Source organism: Rhineura floridana, chromosome 3, assembly GCF_030035675.1.
Source record: "Rhineura floridana isolate rRhiFlo1 chromosome 3, rRhiFlo1.hap2, whole genome shotgun sequence".
Lineage (NCBI taxonomy): Eukaryota > Metazoa > Chordata > Lepidosauria > Squamata > Rhineuridae > Rhineura > Rhineura floridana.
In genome coordinates, this window is record NC_084482.1 from 32,303,973 (window position 1) to 32,329,758 (window position 25,786).

The following is a 25,786-nucleotide window of genomic DNA, read 5'->3' on the forward strand; positions in this document are numbered from 1 at the left end:
TGTTTCAGTATTTAAAATGAACAGTGGTGGGTATTAAGTCTCAGGATATCAAACTCTGACTGGGAAGGGACTGATACTGCATATGTGCTCATCCTCTTCATGAGATGTGTGTGCTATTTGTAATTTTTAGTGTGAAGAGCATGCATCATGCAAATATTCAGAGCACTATTTCTTTTTAGAGACTGGGATGGGAGGAGGAGGAGGAGAGTGTTTCATATTTGAAACTACCCAAAAGAGAGAAATAACTTGTCAGATCCTGAGATGGCAGTTTTCACCCTTGTAATGAATTGTTTGCAGTTTTCTTTTGGGTAAAGATGTGCCAGATATTGGGTAAAGATGTGCCAGTAATGCACTTTTCATTGTGCCACCTTTTCTATCTCTTTTCCATTATTTTAAATGTTGTGAACTGGGTGTCCCAGAATCAGATTTTATGCATAGATTAACCATATTCTATCATTCATAGTCCTCTAACATATCTCTAATGTAAGGATAAGAATAGCTATGTTCCTTCAGTTATAATTATTTATTTATTTATTTATTTCATTTTTAAACCGCCCATAGCGAATAGCTCTCTGGGCGGTGAACAAAACAAGATTAAAATACAATATTACAATAAAATTACAATAAAATCAGCAACAAGTTAAACGAAAAAAAAAATTAAATGAAACACATTGAACATTAAAATGCCTGGAAGTATAGCCAGGTCTTAACCTGGCGCCGAAAAGAAAGTACCGAAGGCGCCAGGCGTATCTCCACAGGTAGGCTGTTCCACAGTTGGGGGGCCACTACAGAAAAGGCCCTAGATCTAATAACAATCCTCCGGGCATCCTGATGAGTTGGTACCCGGAGGAGGGCCTTGGATATTGAACGAAGTGAACGGGTAGGTTCATACCGGGAGAGGCGTTCCACAAGGTATTGTGGTCCCACACCGTGTAAGGCTTTATAGGTCAAAACCAGCACCTTGAATCTGGCTCGGAAACAAATAGGCAGCCAGTGCAGGCGGGCCAGGACAGGTGTTATATGCACAGACCAGCGGGTCCTGGTTAACAACCTGGCTGCCGCATTTTGCACTAGCTGAAGTTTCCGAACGGTCTTCAAGGGCAGCCCTACGTAGAGCGCATTACAGTAGTCCAGTCTAGTGGTTACCAGAGCGTGAACAACTGAGGCGAGATCGTCACTGTCCAGATAGGGGCGTAGTTGGGCTACTAAGCGAAGATGGTAAAACGCATTCCGTGCCACCGAGGCCACTTGAGCCTCAAGCGACAAGGAAGGGTCAAAAAGGACCCCCAAGCTACGAACCTGTTCCTTCAAGGGGAGTGTAACCCCATCTAGAACAGGATGAACATCCACCATCTGGGCAGGTAAAGAGCTCACCAACAGTGTCTCAGTCTTGTCTGGATTAAGTTTCAGTTTATTAGCTCTCATCCAGTCCATTATCGCGGTTAGGCAACGGTTCAGCACATCAACAGCCTCACCTGAAGAAGGTGAAAAGGAGAAGTAGAGTTGCGTGTCATCAGCGTACTGATGGCAACGCACTCCAAAACTCCTGATGACCGCACCCAGAGGCTGCATGTAGATGTTAAAGAGCATGGGGGACAAGACCGACCCCTGAGGGACTCCACAATGGAGAGTCCAGGGTGTCGAGCAATGTTCCCCAAGCACTACCTTCTGGCGACGATCCGCTAAGTAGGAGCAGAGCCACTGCCAAGCAGTGCCCCCAACTCCCAACTCCGCGAGCCTCCCCAGAAGGATACCATGGTCGATGGTATCAAACGCCGCTGAGAGATCAAGGAGAATCAACAGGGTCACAACTCCCCCTGTCCCTCTCCCGACAAAGGTCATCATACAGGGCGACCAAGGCTGTTTCAGTGCCAAAACCAGGCCTAAAACCGGATTGAAACGGATCCAGATAATCGGTTTCATCCAAGAGCACCTGGAGCTGGCCGGCGACCACCCGCTCCAGGACCTTGCCCAAAAAAGGGACATTCGCCACCGGTCTATAGTTGTTCAAAATATCTGGGTCCAAAGAAGGTTTCTTTAGAAGAGGTCTCACTACTGCCTCCTTGAGACTACCAGGGACCACTCCCTCTCTCAAGGAGGCGTTTATCACCTCTTTGGCCCAGCCGGTGGTTACAGCCCTGCTGGCCTTCACCAGCCAAGATGGGCAAGGATCAAGGGCAGACGTGGTCGCCCGCACCATTCCAAGCACCTTGTCCACTTCCTCGAGCTGCACCAACTGAAACTCATCCAACAATGAAGGACAAGACCGCGCTCTGGACACTTCAATGGAGTCATCTGTCATAACATCAGAGTCTTAAGCCCCGACGGATGCAAGCAATCTTATCCTGGAAGTGCTCCGCAAATGTCTATGTTAACTTGAAATGAAAAGAACCTGTTTAATTTGATGCTAGATTCTAAATCATGTGTAAGTAGGAGGCGTTTTAAGCTGATTGTGCCATTTACAAAACAATCTAGGAATCCATATTTGGCGCAGCCCCCACTCTGCTTAATTCTGCAAGACCCAACAATCAGCTGATCAGTGGTTTGTGGGCTTGTTTTCAAACCGTGGGCAAAGACAAGTCACTTGTCCTCATCGTGATATCAGGTGATTAATGTGTGGCTGGCCCCACTGGAGGTGGGGAAGATAACATACAAAATAGTAAAAAGTAAATACAAGCATCAGCTTCTGAAATGGGGAACAAAATATATAGCCAATGCCTTACAACAAAACTTGTATATTATATCACTCGTGAAGGATGATGGTCCTTAAATCTGCACTTCTGCCTCCCTCCTCCATACATTTGGTTTTCAGAGAAGAAATTGTGGTAATATACTCTTGAATACCTTTTTCAGGTGAAGGCAGCCCTGTCATTTCTACGGAAGACCTGAAAGAATGTTTGAAGAAACAACTAGAGTTTTGTTTCTCACGGTATTACTCTTTATTCTTACACTATTAATAACCATAGCTTGCATTAGATATAAGCTCTTGGTGTGGTTTAATGCAGGGGTAGCCATTGTGGTGGTGCACTTCCGGTGTTTGTTAGTGTACAGCTCCCACTGACCCCAGCCAGCAATGCCATTGGTCAGGGATTATGAAGTCCAACAATACCTCAAGGTTACCATTGCTTTAAGGGTTCTTGGGGATGGGTCAATTGAAAAAAATTAACTGCAAGTGTTTCCCACTAATTCTTCTTGTTAATAGTCAGCACAATGATTGTGACAGAAATAGATTGTCACTGCGCCTCCTGGCTCATTCAATATTCTTAAAGTGTTTCCCTAAAAACAATTGCAAAATATGCAAGACTTTTTAATGTTTGAGTGTATTACAGGTTTTTTTTTTACTATTTCACTCTCTTCTTTGGGTTTTAGTTTTATAGTGATTTTATGTTGCTAATGGTTTTTGTGCTGGTCTAGCTTTGTTGATTTAGCGTTGTACTCAGCGAAGTCGTCCTGTTAGCACAATAACTTTTACCTGGGCAACAGGACTTCCTCTCTTCCACTGTTCTCCTTCTCCTGCCCCCTGGATCTGTTCTAGAGGGTTGGGGGGGAAACCATAGAACAGATTGAGGGGGTAATTGGAGGGAGGGGGACAGGAAGTCTAATTGAGCAGGCAGAACTCCTTGTGCTAATGGGATAACTTTCTATCTTTCATTGATATTTTGAACTGCCCAAAGGACTTGGTTAAGTACGTGGGATAGAATAACGGGTTTTGATATGATCGACCATGGTGTCCTTCTGAGCTGACTTAGTGAGATGGGTATTGGAGGCACTGTTTTACAGTGGTTCTGATCTTACCTCTAGGGTCATTTTCAGAGAACAGCATTGGGTGATTATCTTTCGGCCCCCTGGCAGTTGTGCTGTGGGATGCTGCAGGGTACCACCTTGTCCCCAGTGCTGTTTAACATCTATATGAAGCCCTTGGGAGCGGTCATCAAGAGATTTCGGGTGAGGTGTCAGCAGTATGCTGATGATATCCAGCTCTATTCCTCTGTAACGTATGAATCAGGAGAGGCCGTGCAAGCCGTGTACCAGTGCCTAGACTTGGTGGTGGGTTGGATGAGGGACAGTAAACAGTCTGAACCCTAGCAAGACGGAGGCACTGTAGGTTGGTGGTTCCCGAGTTCGGATAATTGGTCAGTGGCCTGCTTTGGATGGGATCATACTTCCTCTGAAAGACCAGATTCGTAGTCTGGGGGTGCTCCTGGATCCATCTTTATTGCTAGAGGCCCAGATGAACTCTGGCTAGGAGTGCCTTTTACCAGCTGTGGCTGGTAAGACAACTGCGGCCATTTCTGAACTGGGATAATCTGACCACTGTTGTCCATGCAGTGGTAACCTCCAGTAATGCGCTGTATGTGAGGCTGCCCTTGAGGTTGATCTGAAAGCTGCAGCTAGTGCAAAATGCGGCAGCATGACTCTTCACTGGGGCAGGGTATTGCTAACATGTCACCCCACTGCTGAAAGAATTGCACTGGCTGCCCATTAGCTACAAGGCCAAGTTCAAGGTTCTAGTTTTGGTGTACAAAGCCCTAGACAGCTTGGAACCAGGATACCTGAAAGATCGTCTTACCCCTTATATAGTCGATCACTGCAGTCTGCAGGTGAGGGGCCTCCTGCAGATACCATCTTATCAGGAGGTCCATTACACACAACATAGCAAACGGACCTTCAGTGTAGTGGCACCTACCCTTTGAAATTCCTTTCCCTTAAATATTAGATAGGCACCATCTGTTATCTTTTAGGTGCCTACTGAAGACTTTCCTCCTTTGACAAGCCTTTCAAGTAAAGACCTTATTCCAGTCTGCGTCTGTGTTGGAATTGCTTTTTAAGATGTTTTTAAAGCTGTTTTATAAAAAAATATGTTTTTAAAAATATTTTGTTTTAATATAAAGTCTGTTTTTAAGATGCTTTAGAGTGTTTTTAGTGTTTTGTTTGCCGCTCTGGGCTCCTTCTGGGAGGAAGGGCGGGATACAAATGTAATTAATAATAATAGAACAGCAAGGCAGGTGGTTCTTTGTATTAATATGTAGGGCATATTGGTAAAAGTTTGTTGTATTGCTGCTTTTGTGATGCGCATAATTTCACCTAGAGAGTGGTATTCAATTCTGGTCATGCACAGAGTAGAACCATTGAAGTTAATGGACATGGCTAATTTAGATTCATTACTTTTAGTTGGTCTATTCTGAGTAGGATTTAGTTGAATACAGCCCACTGTTTTTGGTATATCACTGTTAAGAGTGTTCTTGTGTAGGACCATATGCATGCATCTCTACAAGAGCAGTTAATTTTTCTTCCTGTTTTGATGTATCTCAGCTAACTATTTCTGTGATTCATTTTGAGAACAGAGCATTATATAATTTAAAAAGATGCCTAAGATGCTTATTTATTTACTTTTAGTGAGAATCTGTCCAAGGATCTTTACTTGATGTCACAAATGGACAGTGATCAATTCATTCCAATATGGACAATCGCCAACATGGAAGGAATTAAGAAACTGACAACTAATATGGATCTAATTGTAGAAGTACTGAGATGTACGTCAAATTCTTTTCATAGCTCTATTGTTAGTTGCATTTACCAGCAGGGCTGTGGAGTCGGTACGCCAAACCTTCGACTCTGACTCCTCTATTTTTCTACTGTCCAACTCCGACTCCTTCATAAATGGCAAATGTATATTAACTAGTAATAACAAAATTACTGTAGTAAAATGGTAGCACAAGGCATTTCATCACCACCATGTGAATCCAGAGCTTGGAAAAATTACTTTTTTTAAACTACAACTCCCATCAGCCCCAGCCAGCATGGCCACTGGATTGGGCTCATGGGAGTTGTAGTTCAAAAAAGTAACTTTTCCAAGCTCTGCATGAATCATCAGGCTAGATTGATAGAACATAAAATATATTTATTTGATTACAATTTCTGAACAAGAAAACGTCCCTAAATTCCTATGAAAGTTTTTATTTTGAAGTCGGAGTCGGTACATTTCTACCAACTCCGACTCCACCCAAAATTCCGACTCCACGACTCCGACTCCACAGCCCTGTTTACTAGTGGAAAATAGATGCATGTCTATATCTGAAGAATATTTATTTTGAATAATTAGATTGATGTCTGTATCTAAGACAGCCTAGAATTTTTTTAAAAAGTGGCCTCTCTCTCTCCTAAACTGAAACTGGTCTCCTTGTCTGATTTGGGACTGTTTTAGTGCCTTCCTGTGCAAAAACTTGTTTATTTTAAGGTGCGTCATATTGAAGGGAAATGTTTATTCATCCCAGCCGTGCCATAGGTTGAGATTCAGCATACCTTGGGTGGGTGTACAATTGTGCAATGGGGCTTCTCTAACCTTTTTGTTATCCCCTGTACACCTCCAGAAATCTGCTCTGGAGGGCTGGGGGAACCTTGAGCAGATTTTTGGGGCATGTGGGGGGTGGAGGGAGGAGAAGAGAAATCAGAAGTCTTGTTGCACAAGTGCATTGCAAAAGTGGGTGGGCAACCTTGGATGTTGCCCATAGATTTGTTTCAGTGGCTGTGTCTAGAGTAATGCTAACTTTGGTTTCACTTGCCACCGATTGAAACTGCTGTATCAGAAGGGGAAAGTTTAACAGAAGAATGAACAGAATTGTGGGCATTGAGGGCTGATCAGAATCAAGTGGCCTAACCATTTCAGAAATTAAATAGAAAAATGAATAATACATATGTGTTGTGCGTTGTATCTGTTTCTGGCAGTTTAAAAACGATTTATACATTTACCTTTTAAAATTTAGCTTCTCCTATAGTCCAAGTGGATGAGCGAGGAGAAAAAGTTAGACCAAACCACAAACGATGCATTATTATTCTCCGTGAGATTCCCGAAACAACACCTGTAGAGGTAAGAAGCATAATAAAGTTTTTCATTAATGTAACAAGTTGAAAAAATATCTTACTCTGCAGGGAAACTCACCAAGATAAAAAATAGACAATTGCTTCTCAAGATTAAAGCTATTTCAAAATATCATTCCTATGCAGCAGTTTTTGAATTGATAGGTAACATAAATCTAGGCTTTTGGAAAGCTTTCATTTTGCTATTGAAAAATTACAGTGATCTGCATGGTAGTAAGGAAATAATCATGTAACATTGCAGAGATTTGGAATATCTGATAGTGATCATTGTGGCTTTTTTTTTAAGCATAGATGAGTAGCAGTTGCCACATACCTATGCAAAATGCACCTAAACAATGGCATTTTAAAAAGAATTGTTTGTTAGGTTAAGTTTCTTAGTTGTAAAAATCAGTTGTTCTCTAGAGCTGTGGATATGTTCTTGGAACACACTTTGTTTTACAGGGAGACTGAGTGACCTAGGACATCATATGGTGGCTTTACTGTTTGTTAGTTATCTTGTTTGGAAGCTGAAGTAATGTTTCTTAATGTGGTTCCATATATACCATATTCATGTAAGCAGAGTAGGGGGTCATTGTTAACATTCCGCTTAAGCGTTGTCTACCTCATTTGGAGTTTAAAAGACTTGCATATAGTATATAGTACTGAGTATATTAATCCACTCTTTAGTTTATGTCATAGGTAGCAAACTGCTTTTGTTGATAGGTAATATGTCACAGAAGTCTGGAAATTCCTTTAGTGTGGATGGAATTCCTTTTTTAAAAAAATAACAATTGTGATTTACTGAAATAGTCTTAATATTCTTTGCTCCAGGAGGTACAGGCACTGTTTAAAAATGAAAGCTGCCCCAAAGTGATAAGTTGTGAATTTGCTCACAATAACAACTGGTACGTTACATTCCAGTCAGACACTGATGCACAGCAGGTAAGAGTATCATATGGTCAGCATTTTACATTGCTAATATGTCCTCTCCCAAGGGCTCAGGGCAGCCAGCAGCAGTTTTGAATATGCCTCTTAAAGCAATTGTGTAAATAGAGCCAGACGTTGAGAAATGGAGACACAACTCTGAAAGACTGAACTCAGGAAAAGAAAACCCCACATATTTGGTGAACATTACTTCCTTGGAACATGGGGGTTGGGATGGCATAGCAGGATGGGCTTATTCCAGCTGATCCAGGTGTGGGTGTGTAGACCGTGCCTTTGCTGGCTTACTCTTCAGCAGACCTTCTCTCTCAGGGCTGTTGATGATACATGGTCACTGTGGTATTTGGGGGGGGGAGATCAGTTTATCTTAGAGGAGGTGAAGAGATGGAGTTTTTGCTCTTGGGTTTTTTTTAATGTGACAGCTAATCCCTTCATAGTAAAAACTATAATTGGCAAAGGCAGATCTAATAGCTGATATTTAAATATTGTATCTGTTTAATATGCTCCTCTTGGGTAAGATTCTAGTTCTTCCGTAAAAGGTACACAGCTAAATTTAAATGTTCTCTAACATACAAGAACATGATTCTACAAAGGCTTAGGATAAAGCCAGCATTCTGCATACTTCTGTTGTTAGAGGTGTGTGTGGATTCATGCTGGTAACGTGTGCAACTTTAAAAATGAAAGATGTCTAAAATTTGAATTTTAAGAGTTGAGCAAGCTAAGACTCATTTGATGAACTCCTGGTTCAAACTAAAAGTAGTCTGCATAAGCTAAACTCTGTTGCTGTATGGTGATGTTAAAATATATGTCTGCTTGGTAATGTTGGTCCTGTTATTTCTCTGTATTCCGCTCTAGAGTGGTCAAGAATAAGAGCTGCACATCTAAGGCTCATCTGCAGCATTAAAAAACCCACAAATAGCTACTGTGATGGACTTTGAGAAACTATTAGAAAGCAGTGGGTACTTAGGCATGCTTTGATTTGGGTGGGGAACCCTTTTCAGCCTGAGAGACACATTCCCTTCTTGGCAACAGTTGGGGGGCACATGCCAGCGGTGGTGAGACCAGAGGCAAAAGTCAGCAGAGCAACTTTTCTACAGTGGGCTAGTTTCTAGACACACTCGCACATCCTTCTCTCTTCAATCTGGACAAGCAAGAGGCATTATCAGAGATCAAGAATGTATTCTAGTCAGGCAAAACACTCAGCCAGAGAAGGATGAGGTGTGGGAAGAGTTCTGAGGGCTAGATACAGAGGCCTGGAGGGCTGCATTTGGCCCCCGGGCCTGAGGTTCCCCACCCCTGCTTTAATTTAACACTTTATGTGGCAAGTAACATTGATAAAAGGGTTCAGATTGTTCTTTAAGTGTGGCTTTTGAATTTAGGTAAATAGTTATGTAATCCTTCCAATGTCTTTGAAGTGCCGTTTTGTCAAAATGAATCCCTCAGCAAATGTTTTTATATCTGCACAGGCATTCAAATACTTACGGGAAGAAGTTAAAACCTTTCAGGGCAAGCCAATAATGGTAAGTCATATCAAATATTTTCAGATCTTGTTATAACATCATTTATGTTAGTATTAAATGATGGGCTCAATGCTGTGATTTTAATACCAGTTTGGTGTACATGTAGTAATGTTTATCTCCTAACTGGTTTATTTTAACCATGTTTTAAAGCAGGGGTGAGGAACCAGCCAGATTCTTATCTCTCTTTTCCCTTCCTCCCTTATTCCCCCATGGGCCAACTTTCAGCAGGTGGGTAGAACTTGATGGGGAACTTCCTAGTGCAGCTAATTTTTCGCTTGTAGGCCTCTTAAGCACTGTCAATCAGCTGATGATTGGTGCTTACAGACAGCCTTGTGCTGCCCTTTGAAGTCCTATCAGCTGCTAGTTGGGGCTTCAGAGCACCCAATGGCTTTTTAGGTGATGCTGATTGGCCATGCCTGCAAGCCCCTTTTTGGCCCAGCTATGAATTTACCTGCCTCATACGATGTCAGGTGTAGGGCAGATGAGCATGACTTGACCGGAGGTTCCTCACCCCTGGTTTAAAGCATGGTTAACAGCTTTGGAGCTTACTGTAGGTAAGACTAATGATGATTGCATTGCAGATATGGCTTTGAGGCAGCTGAGTCATAGTGCCAGGCCAAGCAGCATTAAACAATGGTCAAAGCAAACTGAGGAGGTGGGAGGAGCTTGCATAAGAATAGGGAAGAGCAAGGGGGAGCCTGTAGCATGTTTCAGATGTCCAAATGACGTTATGTTCAACCAAATGTCTAAATCTGTATTTGGTTTGAAATTGTTTTTATATTTGAAATTGTTTTCGTTGTTGACATGTTCATTCGATTGCTTCAAGGTGCTTCATAGATGAAAGATTCATAAATGAAAGGGAATCATCTGTCTTGGACCACATTTGCTCTGAATAACACAGGAATTTAATACTTCCCCTCAGGTTACTAATTAAAATAGTTCTATTAAATTGGTTAGTGAAGTACCTAGTGTTGGTTACAATTATATGGAAGGACAGTGTTTGAGACACTATTGTAACACACCTTGGAGAATAGGCCTGGACTGGGCATTTGTTTTGCCTGTAACACAAAAATGATATTTCAGTGTCCTTGTATCTATCAGTCTCTAAGAATGACTTTATAGATGTAGTTCATGAGTATAGGACTTCATTCCAGAAGTAAACCAAATTGTAAGCTTTTGATTGTGGGTACTGTTTAAATTGCATTCTTCATTCGCTATAAATCTTAGCAGTTTGTACAAAGGCAAAACTAGTACCATAGGCTAACCAGGTAGACAAAGGATGTAATACAGTAGAGCCTTGCTTTACGGTGATTTGCTTTACGGCGATTCGTTTATGCGGCGGTTTTGAATTGTGACCCTGTCTCGTATTTGCGGCGCTTGTTTCGTTTTTGCGGTAATTTTCCATCATACTGCAAAGACGCAATTGATGCCGCCTGATGCTCTGAGCGCGTCATCAGAGCTTGAAAACATTCTTCCCACAGTTGGGCTGATGGGAGTTGTAGTTGAAGCAAGGAACGTTTCCAAGCTCTGAGCGTCGGGTACCATTTTGCATACAGTATTGTCGGTGCAGTCTGATTCAGCGTTTGTGCATTCAGCGTCTCTGTTCTGGCAATTTTCCAAATGTTCAAAGGTTAAGATTACAGTGGGGTGCAAGTGGGGTGGGGGTGGGGGGGACAAGCGAGGGAGGCGGTGGAGAAAAGCGAGCGAATGAACGGGCAAGAGGGAGGGTGATTGGTGGGGGGGACAAGCGAGGGAGGCAGCAGAGGGCTAGCGAGCGCTTCATCAATCAGGCGGCAAACAGGCAAGCGAGGGAGGCGGCGGAGAAAAGCGGAACATCGATCAGCTGTTGTGGGGGGAGCTCCCCGCACTACAGCTTATCCATGTTCCACTTTACGGCGATTTTTGCTTTACGGCGGGGGTCTGGTCCCTAACCTACTGTATAAGCGGGGCCCTACTGTACAAATAATTGTCACTTCTCCTTTTCTTTTATCCTAATACAGACTTTTTATGGTCAGGTCACCATATAAGGTAAATGTAGAATGATTTCATCTTTCTTTTACAGGCCAGGATAAAAGCCATCAATACATTTTTTGCCAAGAATGGTTACCGGGTTGTGGATTCCAGTGTATATGTTCAGCCTGTTCAGACCCAAGCACAGTTTGCCTCACCACTGTTTATGCAGCCTGTATATAGTCCTCAGCAGTACTCCATCTACAGTATTGTGCCTCAGACATGGTCTCCAAACCCTGCACCTTATTTTGAAACACCACTGGTGAGTTTGAACTTGTTTCTCAAATGTGTATTACTTGGGTTTATTTTGGTTCGAAGGCTGAAGAAATGTATATGTCATAAAATATTACTATGTGGTTTTAAAGGGCTGCTTGAAAAATCTTGAGAGTATGCAGTGGAATAATGATATTAAATTTGAGCCTCTTCCAGCAGTGAACTACATTTAATGGATATAATAACGATGAATATTCTACCTTGGCTGTAGAAGTAGGATACATAGTTCTAGGCATTTATGCACAGTCCTTTTAATTCTATACCAATGAGATATACATTATCACCACAGAGGTTCACACCTACAGCAGCTGGGATATAGGGGTTTGGAGAAATGTTTGAAGGAGCCCTGCTAGACAGAAGTACTCTGTCAGTGCTGTCTTTGAAACTCTATGGGAATTCTTGCTGTCAGTAGAGAAACCCCACACTGATTCTGTTCTACCTTTCTTTCACTTGAGCTAATCAGTCTTGTCTCTATTGTCCTGCCTTGTGTTCTCCCTGCGCCCTGACTTTCTAGCCGTTAAATACTGTGAGGAGAACAACCCCAAGCCAGCCTTTCCCAACCAGTGTGCCTCCAGATGCTGCTGGACCACAACTCCCATCAGCCTCAGCCAGCATTGCCAATGGTCAGGAAAGATGGGAATTGTGGTCCAACAACATCTGGAGGCACACTGGTTGGGAAAGGCTGCCCTAAGCAGTATAGAGTTTCCTTGCCACAGCTGAGTATTCAGATAAGAGGAAAAATCTATGCAATTGGTGGAAATAGAGGTAGGGAAGCATACTTCCTTGGTTTTCAGTGTACAGATGTGTTGCTGTTACAGTCCTCGGTATTCAAGTTAAAGAACATTTGTTTTCAGTGAGATGGGTCCTCTATACTACCTCCTGATACACTTTGTGTCTGCTGCAGGCTCCATTTCCCAATGGTGGATTTGTGAATGGCTTCAGTTCGCCAGGATCGTACAAGACAAATGCTGCTGCATTAAGTATAGCTCGCCCATTCCATAGAAACCGGTAAGAAAACTAACAACACATTTTTGGGACTGTAGTTAGAAACCTGTGACTGCGTCTATCTTGTTAGTTACTTGTTTGATCAAAGCAGCCTTTTCTGTTCTGTCAGTTTAACTATTCAGACATAGATTCAAGATTGGGGAATTCTGAATTCCTAGCAAGAATTTCGTTCCACAATTCCTAGGGTCTCAGGAAACAGCTTCATAAAGTTCTATTTGCTATAGTTGACCACTTGATGTCTTGGGTGCAGTTAATTCTCTGAATTCTCAGTTCATGATCTTAGATTTTCTATGTGAGGGCAGCAGCAATAAGGTTTGATGTTACTCTTGTGGCATCATGGCCATGGGACATTATCAGTGCTCTTCAACTACAAGCAAGTCTTCACCCCAGCCCTGGAGGCATCTGTGATCACTATATACCACTGTTGTGTCAGTGTTGGATAAAAGCGCCTAGGTCAGGGTGACCTGTTGTTTTGGCCTGTCGGCTGCATTGCTCTATTACAAGGCATCCATGTGCTACTCACACACCATGTGGGCCACAACATACACACATACCTTGTACCACAAACACAGGTACCCCCTTCCTACCAACTAAGGCTCAAGAGACCCACAAAAGAGGGCAGCACGGGGGGCAGTTGAGATGAGTCCCCTCTTTCATGGAGGGGGTCATTTGGATTTTATGTGGCATGCTTAAGGTGCAACCCGCTATTGAGTTTGCTGGAAGAAGAGAGTACCCGTAGGCAAATCATGCCCTGTATCAATGTACTGTGATTTGGCTTGGAGAACACATGTTGGGCAACAGACTGTGGGGACTGGGCAGTGGGAGAAGGGGTCTAACTGCCCTCCTTTCCTTGTTTGGATGTACAAGGAACCCAAATCCAGCTTTGAGAGCTGATTGGCAGCAGTGCTGAACAACCTACTGCCGTTGTTAACATTACTATTTGAATTAATGAATTTATATACCACTTAATGCCAAAATAGGTTTCTAAGCAGTTTACAGAATATTCAACCCCATTACACAATTAATCATTATATATGTTTGTATTTTATGTTATACTTTTTGATTACACTATATTAAGAGCCGATCAGAGCACTCCAGAAATGGAAAGAAGTGCTTTGGTTTGCTGTGATGATCCCTGAGTGCTAGTGATGACTGAGTGCTCAGGGAACATTAGAGTGCCTCTTTGTTCCTTTCCAAGAAAGGGACGATATAGATTAGATGGGCTGCCAGTTCTCCCCCCTCTGATATAATGTTATATAGTTTCAGTAGTAAATGGAATTGCTGGCATTTGGAAATTCCAGAGTAATTTAATGAGATGCTCCAAATAAAGTGTTGGAGCAGGGGATGGGGAACTTTTTTCAGCCCAATAGCCACCACATTCCCTTCTGAGCAGCCTCTCGAGGGCCACATGCCAGTGGCGGCCAGGACCAATACTTGTGGGTGGGTGACGGAGGCCCAGTGATAGGGTGTGGCTTGGGGAGAGTTCCAAGGACCAGATACAGAGGCCTTGAAAGCCTGTATTTGGCCCCTGGGCTTAAGGTTCTCCATTCCCCCACTACGCTCACTTCGTTGAAATGTTTCAGCTGGATTAGCTCAGATGACCACTTGAAATGTTTCATGTTTATAAATGCCACACTTAAAGCAGTACTCCCTGAAGTTGGTTATGTAATGGAGATAAAGTAATGTGATGGTATAGTACAGCAATAGAATGAAATGACTAGTGCATTTCAAGCTACTTCTGTTAGCAGACGTATTGCCTCCATCTCTGTAATTCATTTACCAACTTAGACTGTCCTGATACAGCTGTAAAGATTTAAGTGTAGATATGCTCATTCATATAAGAGAAGAAAATATCTAGTAAATGGGAGTAAGTCTTAATTGCTAAAAACTATAGGGTGCTAGGTTAGCCCAATCATTGCTTTTCATTAGATTTCATTGGGCAACTGCCTCTGTACACATTTGGTGAGGCCAAAGTTCATGGCCACCAGATAGTGACACTGACAGAAGTTGGACTATGAAACACTAGTTTTAGCAACAGAGGGACCTGTGAGACTTTTTAAATTTTAACTGACTTAACTTGTGGTGTAGGCACTTGGTCTACCAAAGCCTCTAATAAGGGCTGGCTGAGACCTGTTGGTATAGTTTTAAATGCTAGTGGCATGCGGAAAACTTATGGAATTGCTTGTACTAACTTTAAAAAGCTATCGTATATGTAGAAAATGCTGAGACTTCCTTTTTTTACAATTTTCTTGGGTACACATAACTTAAGAATGTCCCATAAACTGTTTCAGATAATTATGCACAAAATTTGATTGGTTGTACACTGTCAGATTTCAAAGGCAAAACATTTTAGGAAAACCAAAGATCTTGGCCTGCTTTAACTTTTTTTTGTAGAACAAAATATTTCTAAACTTTGAGAACTTTTGGACATGTGCCTTTGAGTAATACTTCGTGACAGATCAAATGGGTGCGTCTAGGTTATTTTTTGGTATCATAGAAAATGCGGTGTAAATTCTGAGTATCAGCCCTGTGATGATAAACATTGCGCACAAGAGAAAATGAGCCAGACATCAACATGAAGTCTGAGCATCTCTTTGTATTCTCACACATTTCTTTCCAGCTGATTTCTTTCTGAGGCCTCTCTTTTTCTTGATCTTACTGCTTAGGCTAAGAATGTGTGCCCTTCTCAATGACAGCTAAGATTATGAGATCTGAGGGCTGGATCACTCACAAAACTTCAAACTTCAGTTGAATTGTACCATATCTTTATCTTCACATTTTTCTTCAATTGGTAAATAGCCAGTGTAATTCACTTTCCCATAAGGACTCGTTTTCAAAAGATAAGGTACAAAAGTCTCTGTACGTACCGTTTTGGCAGTTTGTCTTGCAGCTATATGAGAGAGTTGATAACTTACTTGAAATGGGAATAGACTAAGATTTTTCCTGTGTAAAAAAATTAAAATTGGTAACTGTTTTCTAAATTTATATTAGAATTGAAGGAGTTGTATTAAAATATTGTAGCAAACTCATTTTGCCATTTGAAATTGAATAGCTTGTGGCTTCGGCCGCTAAGAGTTTTCCATTAAGGGTTAGATTTATTTTAGTAGTACTTAAAGAGTATTGTGAAATCTAGCATAGTGGGAGACTACAATGAAGGTTGTACCCCTTCCCAGACAGAACAGTTTAGCCTATTATTATTATTACTTTCAGAAAAGTGAAACTGAAAGCGACTTACAAAAACAAATGTGTAGGAAAACAAGTGTTTTTGCCAAGGGCACAAAACAGATATTGATAGTACCGGGCACACCTCCCTGGGGAAAGCATTCAATAAATGGGGAGCCACCACTGAAAAGGCCAGTTCTTGTGTTGCTGTCCTCTACGTGTCCCTTGGAGGGGGCACACAGAGAAGGGTTGTCATGCGCTAGCACCAACACGCAGGCACCAGCTGCATTTCCAGGACCCAATTCTCAACACGGCAATTGATCCTGACCAATTAATCCCCCTTGCCTAAGTTGTGCAACCCAACCACAACCTTGCAAGGTAGAACGTAGGCTGCCACCACCCCTTAATCTGAATAACCACTCTGAGTAAGGGGAAACCCAGAGCTCAGAAATAGTTCTGCCAGAGATTTCCAAGGACAAGAGCCAAACAGGCACTTCTCGTCGTGAAGCCCCAAGCAACCCCCAAACAAGGTGATCAGTGGCCAAGGTACCAGGTTCAGAGCCACATTTCCCCTCCTCCAAAGAAGTAGCTTTATTGAATAAAATATAAGTGCACAATTAATAGCAGCAGAACAATTCTTTAAACCATACCCAAACAGGGGTTTAGGTAGAACATACAAGTGAGTTCAGACACAAACCAAAATAACAAAACTAACTAGCCTATTCTACTTACTTTGAAGAGGCATTTGTTGAAAGTCTCACCTCTCCCTAGAGAGGCATAAGTTGGGTAGTGAAGGCAGTGGAACCCCGCTCAGGTAACCACCCCTCTAGATGGAACCCTGGGGAACGAAGGCTATAGGTTTCACCCCCTATACAGTAGGGGCCCACTCATATGGCAGGTTAGGTTCCATACACCCGCCGGAAAGCGAGAACCGCCAGAAAGCGGATCAGCTGTAGCGCGGGGGTCTGGAACCTAACCCGCTGATCACACCAGAGGAGGAGAAGATCAGATCTTCCCCTCCTCAGGCACGATCAGCTTGAGCGGGAGTCTGATCGCATCAGAAGAGGAGAAGATCGGCTGTAGCGAGCTACAGCTGATCTTCCCCTCCTCTGGCGCGATCAGCTGGAGTGCACAAGTCTGACCGCCCCCAAGGAGGAGAAGATCAGCTGTAGCACGCTACAGCTGATCTTCCCCTCTGGTGCGATCAGCTCAAGCGAGGGAGTCTGATTGCGCCAGAAGAGGAGAAGATCAGCTGTAGCACACTACAGGCGATGTTTCCCTCCTCCAGCGCAATCAGCTGGAGTGCGCGGAGCTGCAGCCCCCCTCCAGCTGATTGCCGCACTGATGCAGTATTAACGGAACGCTGAAAAGCGGGGTGCCGAGAAGCGGGGCCCTACTGTACTTCACAAAAAGTCCCCAGCAACAGTCCATACTATTTTAGCTAATCAGGGGGCTTTCAAATGAGGTAATGCTTCCTGAAGCTTCTTCAGTCTTCACGCCTAACAGGCCCCATCCTCCTGATCTCAACTGTTCTCAGGCCAGCTTGACCTTGGTACCAGGCTCTCATCAGATAGCAGATAAACAGGTGTCTCTTCTTAGGCCTCCTAATTAGCTGCAGCTGAGAAACAAAACTTGGAGTTTTCCACTCCCTCAGAGGACCATCTTTACACAACATGAAATCCCCACAATTCTCTGCATCAGAGCCATGTTACATTAAACCATTCTGAACCATTCTACAATTTCATGACAGGCCTCAAATGAAGAAGGCAGGGTCTGGGTTAGTTCATGTGGAAATAGGCGGTCCTTGAGGTATTGGGGTTCTGAACTTTATAGGTCAAAACCAGCATTGTGAATTGGGCCCAGGAACCAATTGGTAGCCAGTGCAGTCATGCCAGAATTGGTGTTATGTGTTCTACTCTACTCAAACCCACCTTATAATGTTGCCAGCTAATACTGAGTAAACCTATTTAAATTTTTTTTTTTTTTTGCATTTTCCTCTATGTATTTCATTGGGAGGCACGGCTTTCCTCCAGTTTCTTCAGCATTATATATATGCTTCACTCAGGGTACACTATTTGTTAATACAGAAAACCCAGATGGGCCTGGAGACAAAATCTTTCAAAAACTGATTAAAAGTTTTTCTAGAAGATTTCTAGTGGCATTAACCAATAGCCCCACAACAAGAAGAGAAGAGTACTAGTAGTGGGAGACTCCCTACTGCGAGGGATTGAAACCCAAGTATGCCGAGAAGGTCCATGGACTCGCCAGGTATGCTGTCTACCAGGAGGACGGATTAGAAATGTGACTGAACGGGAGCCATCACTCATCAAGCCTTGTGACAGGTATCCCTTTCTCCTCATCCATGTAGGAACAAATGATACTGCCAAACGGAGCTATGAAGAAATCACATCAGACTTTGAAGCTCTGGGAAGGAAATTCAAGGACTTTGGGGCCCAGATAGTTTTTTCATCCATCCTTCTAGTACTTAGAAGAGGAGTAGAAAGGGAAAGAAAAATACTCCGTGTGAATGAATGGCTACGAAGGTGGTGCCGATGTGAGAGATCTGGATTCTGGGACCATAGGCTATGCTTCCTGGAAGATGGATTGCTGAAAAGTGATGGGTTTCATCTCACAAGGACTGGGAAAAAGGACTGGGAATCTTCTGTTATTTCCTTAAGATGCAGTTCTTTCCAAAACTCAACATATATTTCAGAAACATACCATCATAGGTGATTAAGAGCTATGAGCATAGTTTCTAAAGCCAATTTTCTGTGAAAGGTGCTTCTAGAGTGGACAAAACTAACTAGGGTGGAGATAGATTATTAATCTCAAAGCTGTATTTTCTGACAGTATTAAAAGACAAGTTTTAAAATCTTCCTGGTTCTTTGCACAATGCTAAAACAAACTATGACATCTGAATCACACTTTACAAGGTAAAAAAATTCAAACATCTAACTACAATTGTCTGCAAACCTGGATCAAGTGAAATGCTGCATGAGTCTGGCTCCTCCTTACAAGGAATTTTATTCATTTTGTCATTAGGAGAACAAATTAAATCTCAGTAGGTGAATTAAATTAAATATCACTGAATTATCAAATTAAAAGAAGCTAAATGTAAAAAACTTACATAAAAGAGGAGTTCCCACAGGCTCATAGGCTCAAGGCCATTAAGGGCTTTAAAATTAATCATCAGCACTTTGAACTGGTTCCAGAAGCAGTCGGTGCAATTGGACTAGAGGAAGATAGGTATGTTCCCTGTGGCCTGTCACTATCATGATGCAAGCCACAGCAAACTGTACTAACTACAGCTTTTGAACAGGCCTCAAAGGCCATCCCATAGAGTGAGAATTTGCAGGCATCAATACACAAGGTTATTCAAACATAGGACAAGTGAGGATAGGTTGTTGTCAAAGAGAGATGAACACAGATGGCTCACCATTCAAAGATGGTGAAAGGCACCCCATGTCACTTCCCCCACTTGTAAAATCCGGTGGTACATCAAGGTTTAGGAGAATATCCAAATTATACATTTAATCATTTAAAAGGAGTGCTGCAGGCATGAATCTAGAAAATCTGTCTCATCCAGAAGCTCCTTTAGCCTGCCTACCTCTTCCAACTCAGTCAGTTTGCCCCCAGAAAGGTGAAGCTTAGACCAACTCACTATTATTCAAATCTATCAGGCCAAGGAAAGACTTCTTCAGAAGTGGGTGAATCACTGCTTCCTATAACTCCTCCAGAAATTTATTACACCAGCTGTGAAAAGCATATTTAACCTATGCCAAGCAGGTTAACATGGGGCAAGGGGAAAAACTGTAGGTCAAATCTCAACAGGTCTCATCCACATCGTGCCAACATGAGAGATTTGGATTCTGGGACCACAGGCTATGTTTCCTGGAAAATGGATTGCTGGCAAGTGATGGGTTTCATCTCACAAGGACTGGGAGGAATGTGTTTGGCCACAGCATGGAGAAGTTCATCAGGAGGGCTTTAAACTGAATCCTAAGGGGGAGGGAGATGTAAACTTGGTGGGTAATGACTGATGAAGGCTTGTGCACAGTAATGGGGACAGAGAGATTGGCTCTAATAGGGCCGAGTAACAGTCCTCAGAAAAAAGTAGTAAGGAAGCCAAGCCATAAATGACATGGTCTTCGATGTCTGTATACTAATGTGCAGAGCATGGGAAACAAGCAGGACGAACTTCAACACTTAATACAGGAGGGCAATTATGACTTAATAGGTATAACTCCCATGACTGGAATACAGGAATTGAAGGATATAACTTGTTCAAAAAGAACAGAAGGAATAAAAAGGGAGGTGGAGTCGCGTTATATGTTAAAAAGATGAATGAATGAATCATTTTATTACGGTCACAGACCACATATTAAAAAAGGAAAAAAAGAAGAAGTAAGGATTAAAATACTTAAAAGACAAAACTACCAAGATTCCTGAAATCCATAAATAATTCTTTAAAGAGCGGACTGACCACATTTTTTCCTAATTTGCATTGTAGTGAGGAGAAACTTTGCAACATTAGTGACATGAGATGACACATCGCTTAAACAGATCGACACCAAATTGGCAGGATTGCTCCTGGGCAGAGCAGTTAGCAAAGGGAAAATTAACTTCCTTCTAAATTTGTTATACAACTTGCAAGATAGAAGAACATGTTCTACAGATTCCGTTACGCCAGCTCCGCAAAGACACGTCCATTCACTGACTGGAATCTTATTAAAACGGCCTTTTAACAGTGCTGATATGTTAAAAATAAATATTCCTGCACAGAAATTCAGGTAGATGAGCTTGGTAGCTCCACCGAGAATATTAAAATTAATCGGGCAAGTAATAAAAGGAATGTGGTGCTTGGAGTCATACAGGAAGTGGAAAGAAGGCCGGGCCACAAAGGAACAGTACAGGCAGGTATCACGGAATTGCTGGGATGGTGTCAGGAAGGCTAAAGCTGAGAATGAGCTGAGGTTAGCGAGAGATGCTAAAAGCAACAAAAAAGCTTTCTTCAGGTACGTCCATAGTAAAAGACAGCAAAGAAATGGTGGCACAGCTACTCAATGAGGATGGCAAAATGATAACAGATGACAAAGAAAAGGCATAAGTGCTCAATTCCTACTTTGGCTCAGTCTTCTCCCAAAAAAGGGTCTATGACCCTCCCAGGAAACATGAAGTAGAAGGGGCAGGATTGGAGCTTGAGCTTGACAAACGGTCAAGGAATACCTAATCAATTCGAACGAGTTCAAATTGGCAGGGCCTGATAAACTGCATCCTAGAGTATTGAAGGAACTGGCTGAAGAACTCTCAGAACCGCTGTCTATTATCTTTGAGAAATCATAGAGGACTGGTGAAGTGCCGGATGACTGGAGGAGAGCTAATGTTGTCCCTATCTTCAAAAAGGGCAAAAAGGAGGAACCGGGGAACTACAGACCAGTCAGCCTAACATTAATCCCTGGAAAAACTCTGGAGCAGATTATAAAGCAGTCAATCTGTAAGCACCTTATAATAATAATAATAATAATAATAAAATTTATTTCTAAGTCGCCTATCTGGCCGAATTAATGGCCACTCTAGGCGACGTACAGAAAATTAAAATATAACATATAAATACAAATACAACATCAAACTCTACTTAATCTAAACCCACCCACATCTTTACAGAATAAAACCATATTACCCAAAAGTCCCGTAGTCCCGCCTAAACAGCCAGGTTTTCAATTCTCGGCGGAAACCTACCAGGGAGGGGGCATGACGAAGGTCACATGGCAGAGAATTCCAGAGGGTGGGGGCCACAATCAAAAATGCCCTCTCTCTGGTCCGCACCAGCCTAGCTGTTTTAACTGGCGGGACCGAGAGAAGGTCTTGTGAGGCTGATCTCGTCAGGTGGCATATTTGATGATGCTGGAGGCGTTCCTTTAGATAAACTGGACCAAAACCGTGTAGGGCTTTAAAGGTTAACACCAACACCTTGAATTGGGCCCGGTAAACAACTGGTAACCAGTGCAGATCTTGAAAACAATGCAGTGATTACTAGGAGCCAACATGGATTTATGAAGAAAAAATCCTGCCAAACTAATGTTATCTCATTTTTTTATCGGGTAACCTCCCTTGTGAGAGCCAGTGTGGTGTAGTGGTTAAGGTGTTGGACTATGACCTGGGAGACCAGGGTTCGAATCCCCACAAAGCCATGAAGTTCACTGGGTGACCTTGGGCTAGTCACTGCCTCTCAGCCTCAGAGGAAGGCAATGGTTAACCCACCCCCTCTGAATACCGCTTACCATGAAAACCCTATTCATAGGGTCGCCCAGAAGTCGGGATCAACTTGAAGGCAGTCTATTTCATTTTTCAGCCTCCCTTGTAGACTGTGGGAATGCTGTGGACATAATATACCTCGACTTCAGCAAAGCTTTTGACAAAGTGCCCCATGATATTCTGATTAGCAAGCTAGCTAAATGTGTGCTGGATGGAACAACTATCAGGTGGATCCACAGTTGGCTCCAGAATAGTACCCAAAGAGTGTTTATCAATGGTTCTTTCTCAAACTGGGCGGAAGTAATGAATGGGGTACCACAGGGCTTGGTCCTGGGCCCAGTGCTCCTCAACAATTTTATTAATGACTTGGATGAGGAGGTACAGAGCATGCTTATCAAATTTGCAGATGATACAAAATTGGGGGATATAGCTAATACTGTGGAAGACAGAAACAAAAGTCAAAGGGATCTTGATAGGCTGGAGCATTGGGCTGAAAACAACAGAATGAAATTTAAGAGGGAGAAATGCTGAGTTCTACACTTAAGAAAAAGAAACCAAATGCACAGTTATAAGATGGGGGATACTTGGCTCAGCAATACAACATGTGAGAAGGATCTTGGAATTGTCGTTGATCACAAGCTGAATATTGTCAGCTCTACACTGCATCAGCAGTGTCGGGGGGGCTGGAAATTCCTGGGTCTTTGGCAGGGAAGGAAAGTCCTTAGCCAGCAGTCGGGTTGTAAATCTGTCAGGCCTATCCAAAGCGTACTTGCCGAGTCAGAAGTCCAGAAGCGAGGTCAGTGGAGGTCCGGGATCAATTGCCAAGGAGGTCAGTCAAAGAGATGCTGCAGGGAAACTAGGTCTACACAAAGCCATGCCTGACGTTGCAGTCAGCAACAAGCTGCAGCCAAGGTGTGCCTTATAAAGAGCAGGATGGACAGCGGGTGTGAGCCCTCAGCGTTTGGGCCTTAAGGAGACAGGCCTGCCTCTCTTCTGCCTGACCTTCTGCTGTCTACGTTCTGCAGGTGAGGGGGGAGTATCCTGTTCACTGTCTGTGTCTGGCTGCAGGGCCTCTGCTGTCCCTGGGGTGCTCTGCAGCTGAGGGGCAGAAGGAGCTGGATTCTCAGGAGGCTCCTCCGTGTCTCCTGCTGCTCCTGGGTCTGCTGCTGTTACTCCCGAGTCATCCTCATCTGAGGAGTCCTCTGACGGGGCCATGACAAATATGAGCCAGCAGTGTGATGTGGCTGCACAAAAGGCAAATGCTATAAGCGGTATAGTTTCCAAATCGCGTGAAGTATTAGTTCCCCTCTATTCAGCACTGGTTAGGCCTCATCTTGAGTACTGCGTCCAGTTCTGGTCTCCGCACTTTAAGAAGGATGCAGACAAACTGGAACAGGTTCAGAGGAGGGCAACAAGGATGATCAGGGGACTGGAAACCAAGCCCTATGAGGAGAGACTGAAAGAACTGGGCATGTTTATGCTGGAGAAGAGAAGACTGAGGGGAGATATGATAGCACTTCAAGTACGTGAAAGGTTGCCACACAGAGGAGGGCCAGGATCTCTTCTTTATCGTCCCAGAGTGCAGGACACAGAATACTGGGCTCAAGGTGCAGGAAGCCAGATTTCGACTGGGCATCAGGAAAAACTTCCTAACTGTTAGAGCCATACGACAATGGAACCAATTACTTAGAGTGGTAGTGGGCTCTCTGACACTGGAGACGACATTCAAGAGGCAGCTGGACAGCCATCTGTTGGGAATGCTTTGATTTGGATTCCTGCATTCAGCAGGGTGTTGGACTTGATGGCCCCATAGGCCCCTTCCAACTCTATTATATGATTCTATAATTTTTGTGTTTTCAAATGAACCACTTATTTCATGATTCCTTAGTGGCAATGAATTTCTTAACAATATTTGTCTCTTAGGCTTTTTTCATAACTTCCTACGGTCCTACAAGAAGAATGGAGGATATTCTTCAATGGGACATGATAATGAAAAGAAAATTAGCTGTTGTAATATAAAACACTTAGAACGTTGGTGGTGTTCTGGGAACTTATGCAAGCTGTATGCTTGGTGTTGACTTGGTACCATATCCACAGGAACTTTTACAAGGAGGCTGCATATTGAAACTAAGTGGGGGTGACATTTTTTGTGGGCAAATAACTGTTTAACATCTTCAATTGCACTCCAAAAAGTAATTATGGAGACCTTTATTGTGCCCTATCTTTTAATCTCAGAATAGGAGAGGGGAAAGGAAATGAAGGTGTACCTTATTGAGAGTAGGCAGGGAATGGATGGGGACATGCTTCTTTGAAGGTAGGAAAGGAGTTGTTGGGTTTTGAGCTGAAGCTGAAAGAACAGATTGGAGTGATTATACAGGGAGGCTATCTGCTCCATGTGAATATCCTTATCCGAACACCACCCGGTTCTACTTTTGTCCAAGAGTTGTGTGCAACTAGAAAAATATGCAACCTGACATACACCCAAAACTAAGTTCATTGAAAAATAGCCTTGTTTTTGTACCACATGATTTGGAAAATTACATTCTGTCGATTCACAGTTGGGATTTTGGTGACCAAAGTAGCTGGGGGGCAATTCTGATATATTTCCTTGGTTCTTAATGTATTGATGGCTTCAGAGGTAGGGCTAGCTTAATTTGCTGATAGGAACATGTATCATACAGTTGGGGAAATTTATACAGCCACTCATTTTTATATATCCAGCGTGAAGCCTCATTTCCGGTTGTCGAGTAGTTCTGAACATTCTGCAGACGTAACATCAGCAGTCAGTGCCGTGTCAGTAGGAGATGGACAACTGCACAGAGCCAGCTCAAGGAACTTTCAAACTGAACGGCAAGCAAATACCTTCTCAGGACACCAAGAGCAAAGCTATTCATCAAAGGATTCTTCTATCACTCAGATAGAGCAAAACGGTGATTATGGCATGACTAGGGGCAGGTAAGGAATACATTTTTACCAGTCATATGAAACTGTCTTATATTGATCTGGATCATTGGTCCATCTAGCCAGGGTCATCTGTGCTAACTAGCGGTGGCTCTTGTTGGGCAGAGGTTTTTCTGAACCACTCTAGTTGTGTTCTGTTTATCTGGATTTAAACCTGGGACACTTTGCATGCAAAACACCACTATAACTTATTTGTCATTTTCTACAGAAAAATCTTAAAGTGACTAAACAACAAAACGATTTTACAGCAAAATTGATAAAAATACAGTTCATAATTGCAACATTTAGAATCAGTAACAGACTGAAAGTGATCATCCACTAAAAATTTAAAAAAGAAAAATACACTCTCCCCCACACAATAGAAATGATCATCAAACATTTGAGCTAAATTGCAACAATGCCGCCAGCAACATGTTCTCTCAACCCTTGCCCTTCTTGGCTTATTAAAGCTTGATGAGGGGGTATGGCTGAGTGGATCCAGGGTGTGGTTAACACATCTTTGTGAAAGGGAGTGGTGCTAGCCACCCTGAAAGATGTGGTGATCCAAAAGTCCACTCTGGACCTATTGGTTTGTGACAACTACCCGCCTGGTCTCAAATACTCCTTTTTTAGGGAAGGTGATTGAGAGGTTGTGGCGCAGCAGTTGCAAGTTGTCTTGGATGAAACAGATTATCTTGACCCTTTCAATCTGGGTTCAGGCCTGGTTATGGGATTGAATCGGCCTTGGTCGATTGCTTTTATAGGTAGAAGGGCAAGGGGAATGTGACCCTGTTCTTCTCACTTGGTCTCTCAGTGGCTTT

The 25,786-nt window shown here is 42.9% G+C and overlaps 1 protein-coding gene across 1 annotated transcript in view; it reads left to right on the plus strand.

Annotated features, from left to right (window-relative positions):
- The window catches only part of LARP4 (La ribonucleoprotein 4), a 64,837-nt gene that overhangs the window by 15,816 nt on the left and 23,235 nt on the right, over window positions 1-25,786 (plus strand). Inside the window, 8 exon segments of the mRNA XM_061615248.1 lie at window positions 2,854-2,929; window positions 5,398-5,534; window positions 6,765-6,868; window positions 7,690-7,800; window positions 9,267-9,320; window positions 11,383-11,592; window positions 12,508-12,611; window positions 24,747-24,980. Coding sequence (XP_061471232.1) covers window positions 2,854-2,929; window positions 5,398-5,534; window positions 6,765-6,868; window positions 7,690-7,800; window positions 9,267-9,320; window positions 11,383-11,592; window positions 12,508-12,611; window positions 24,747-24,980 — 1,030 coding nt within the window.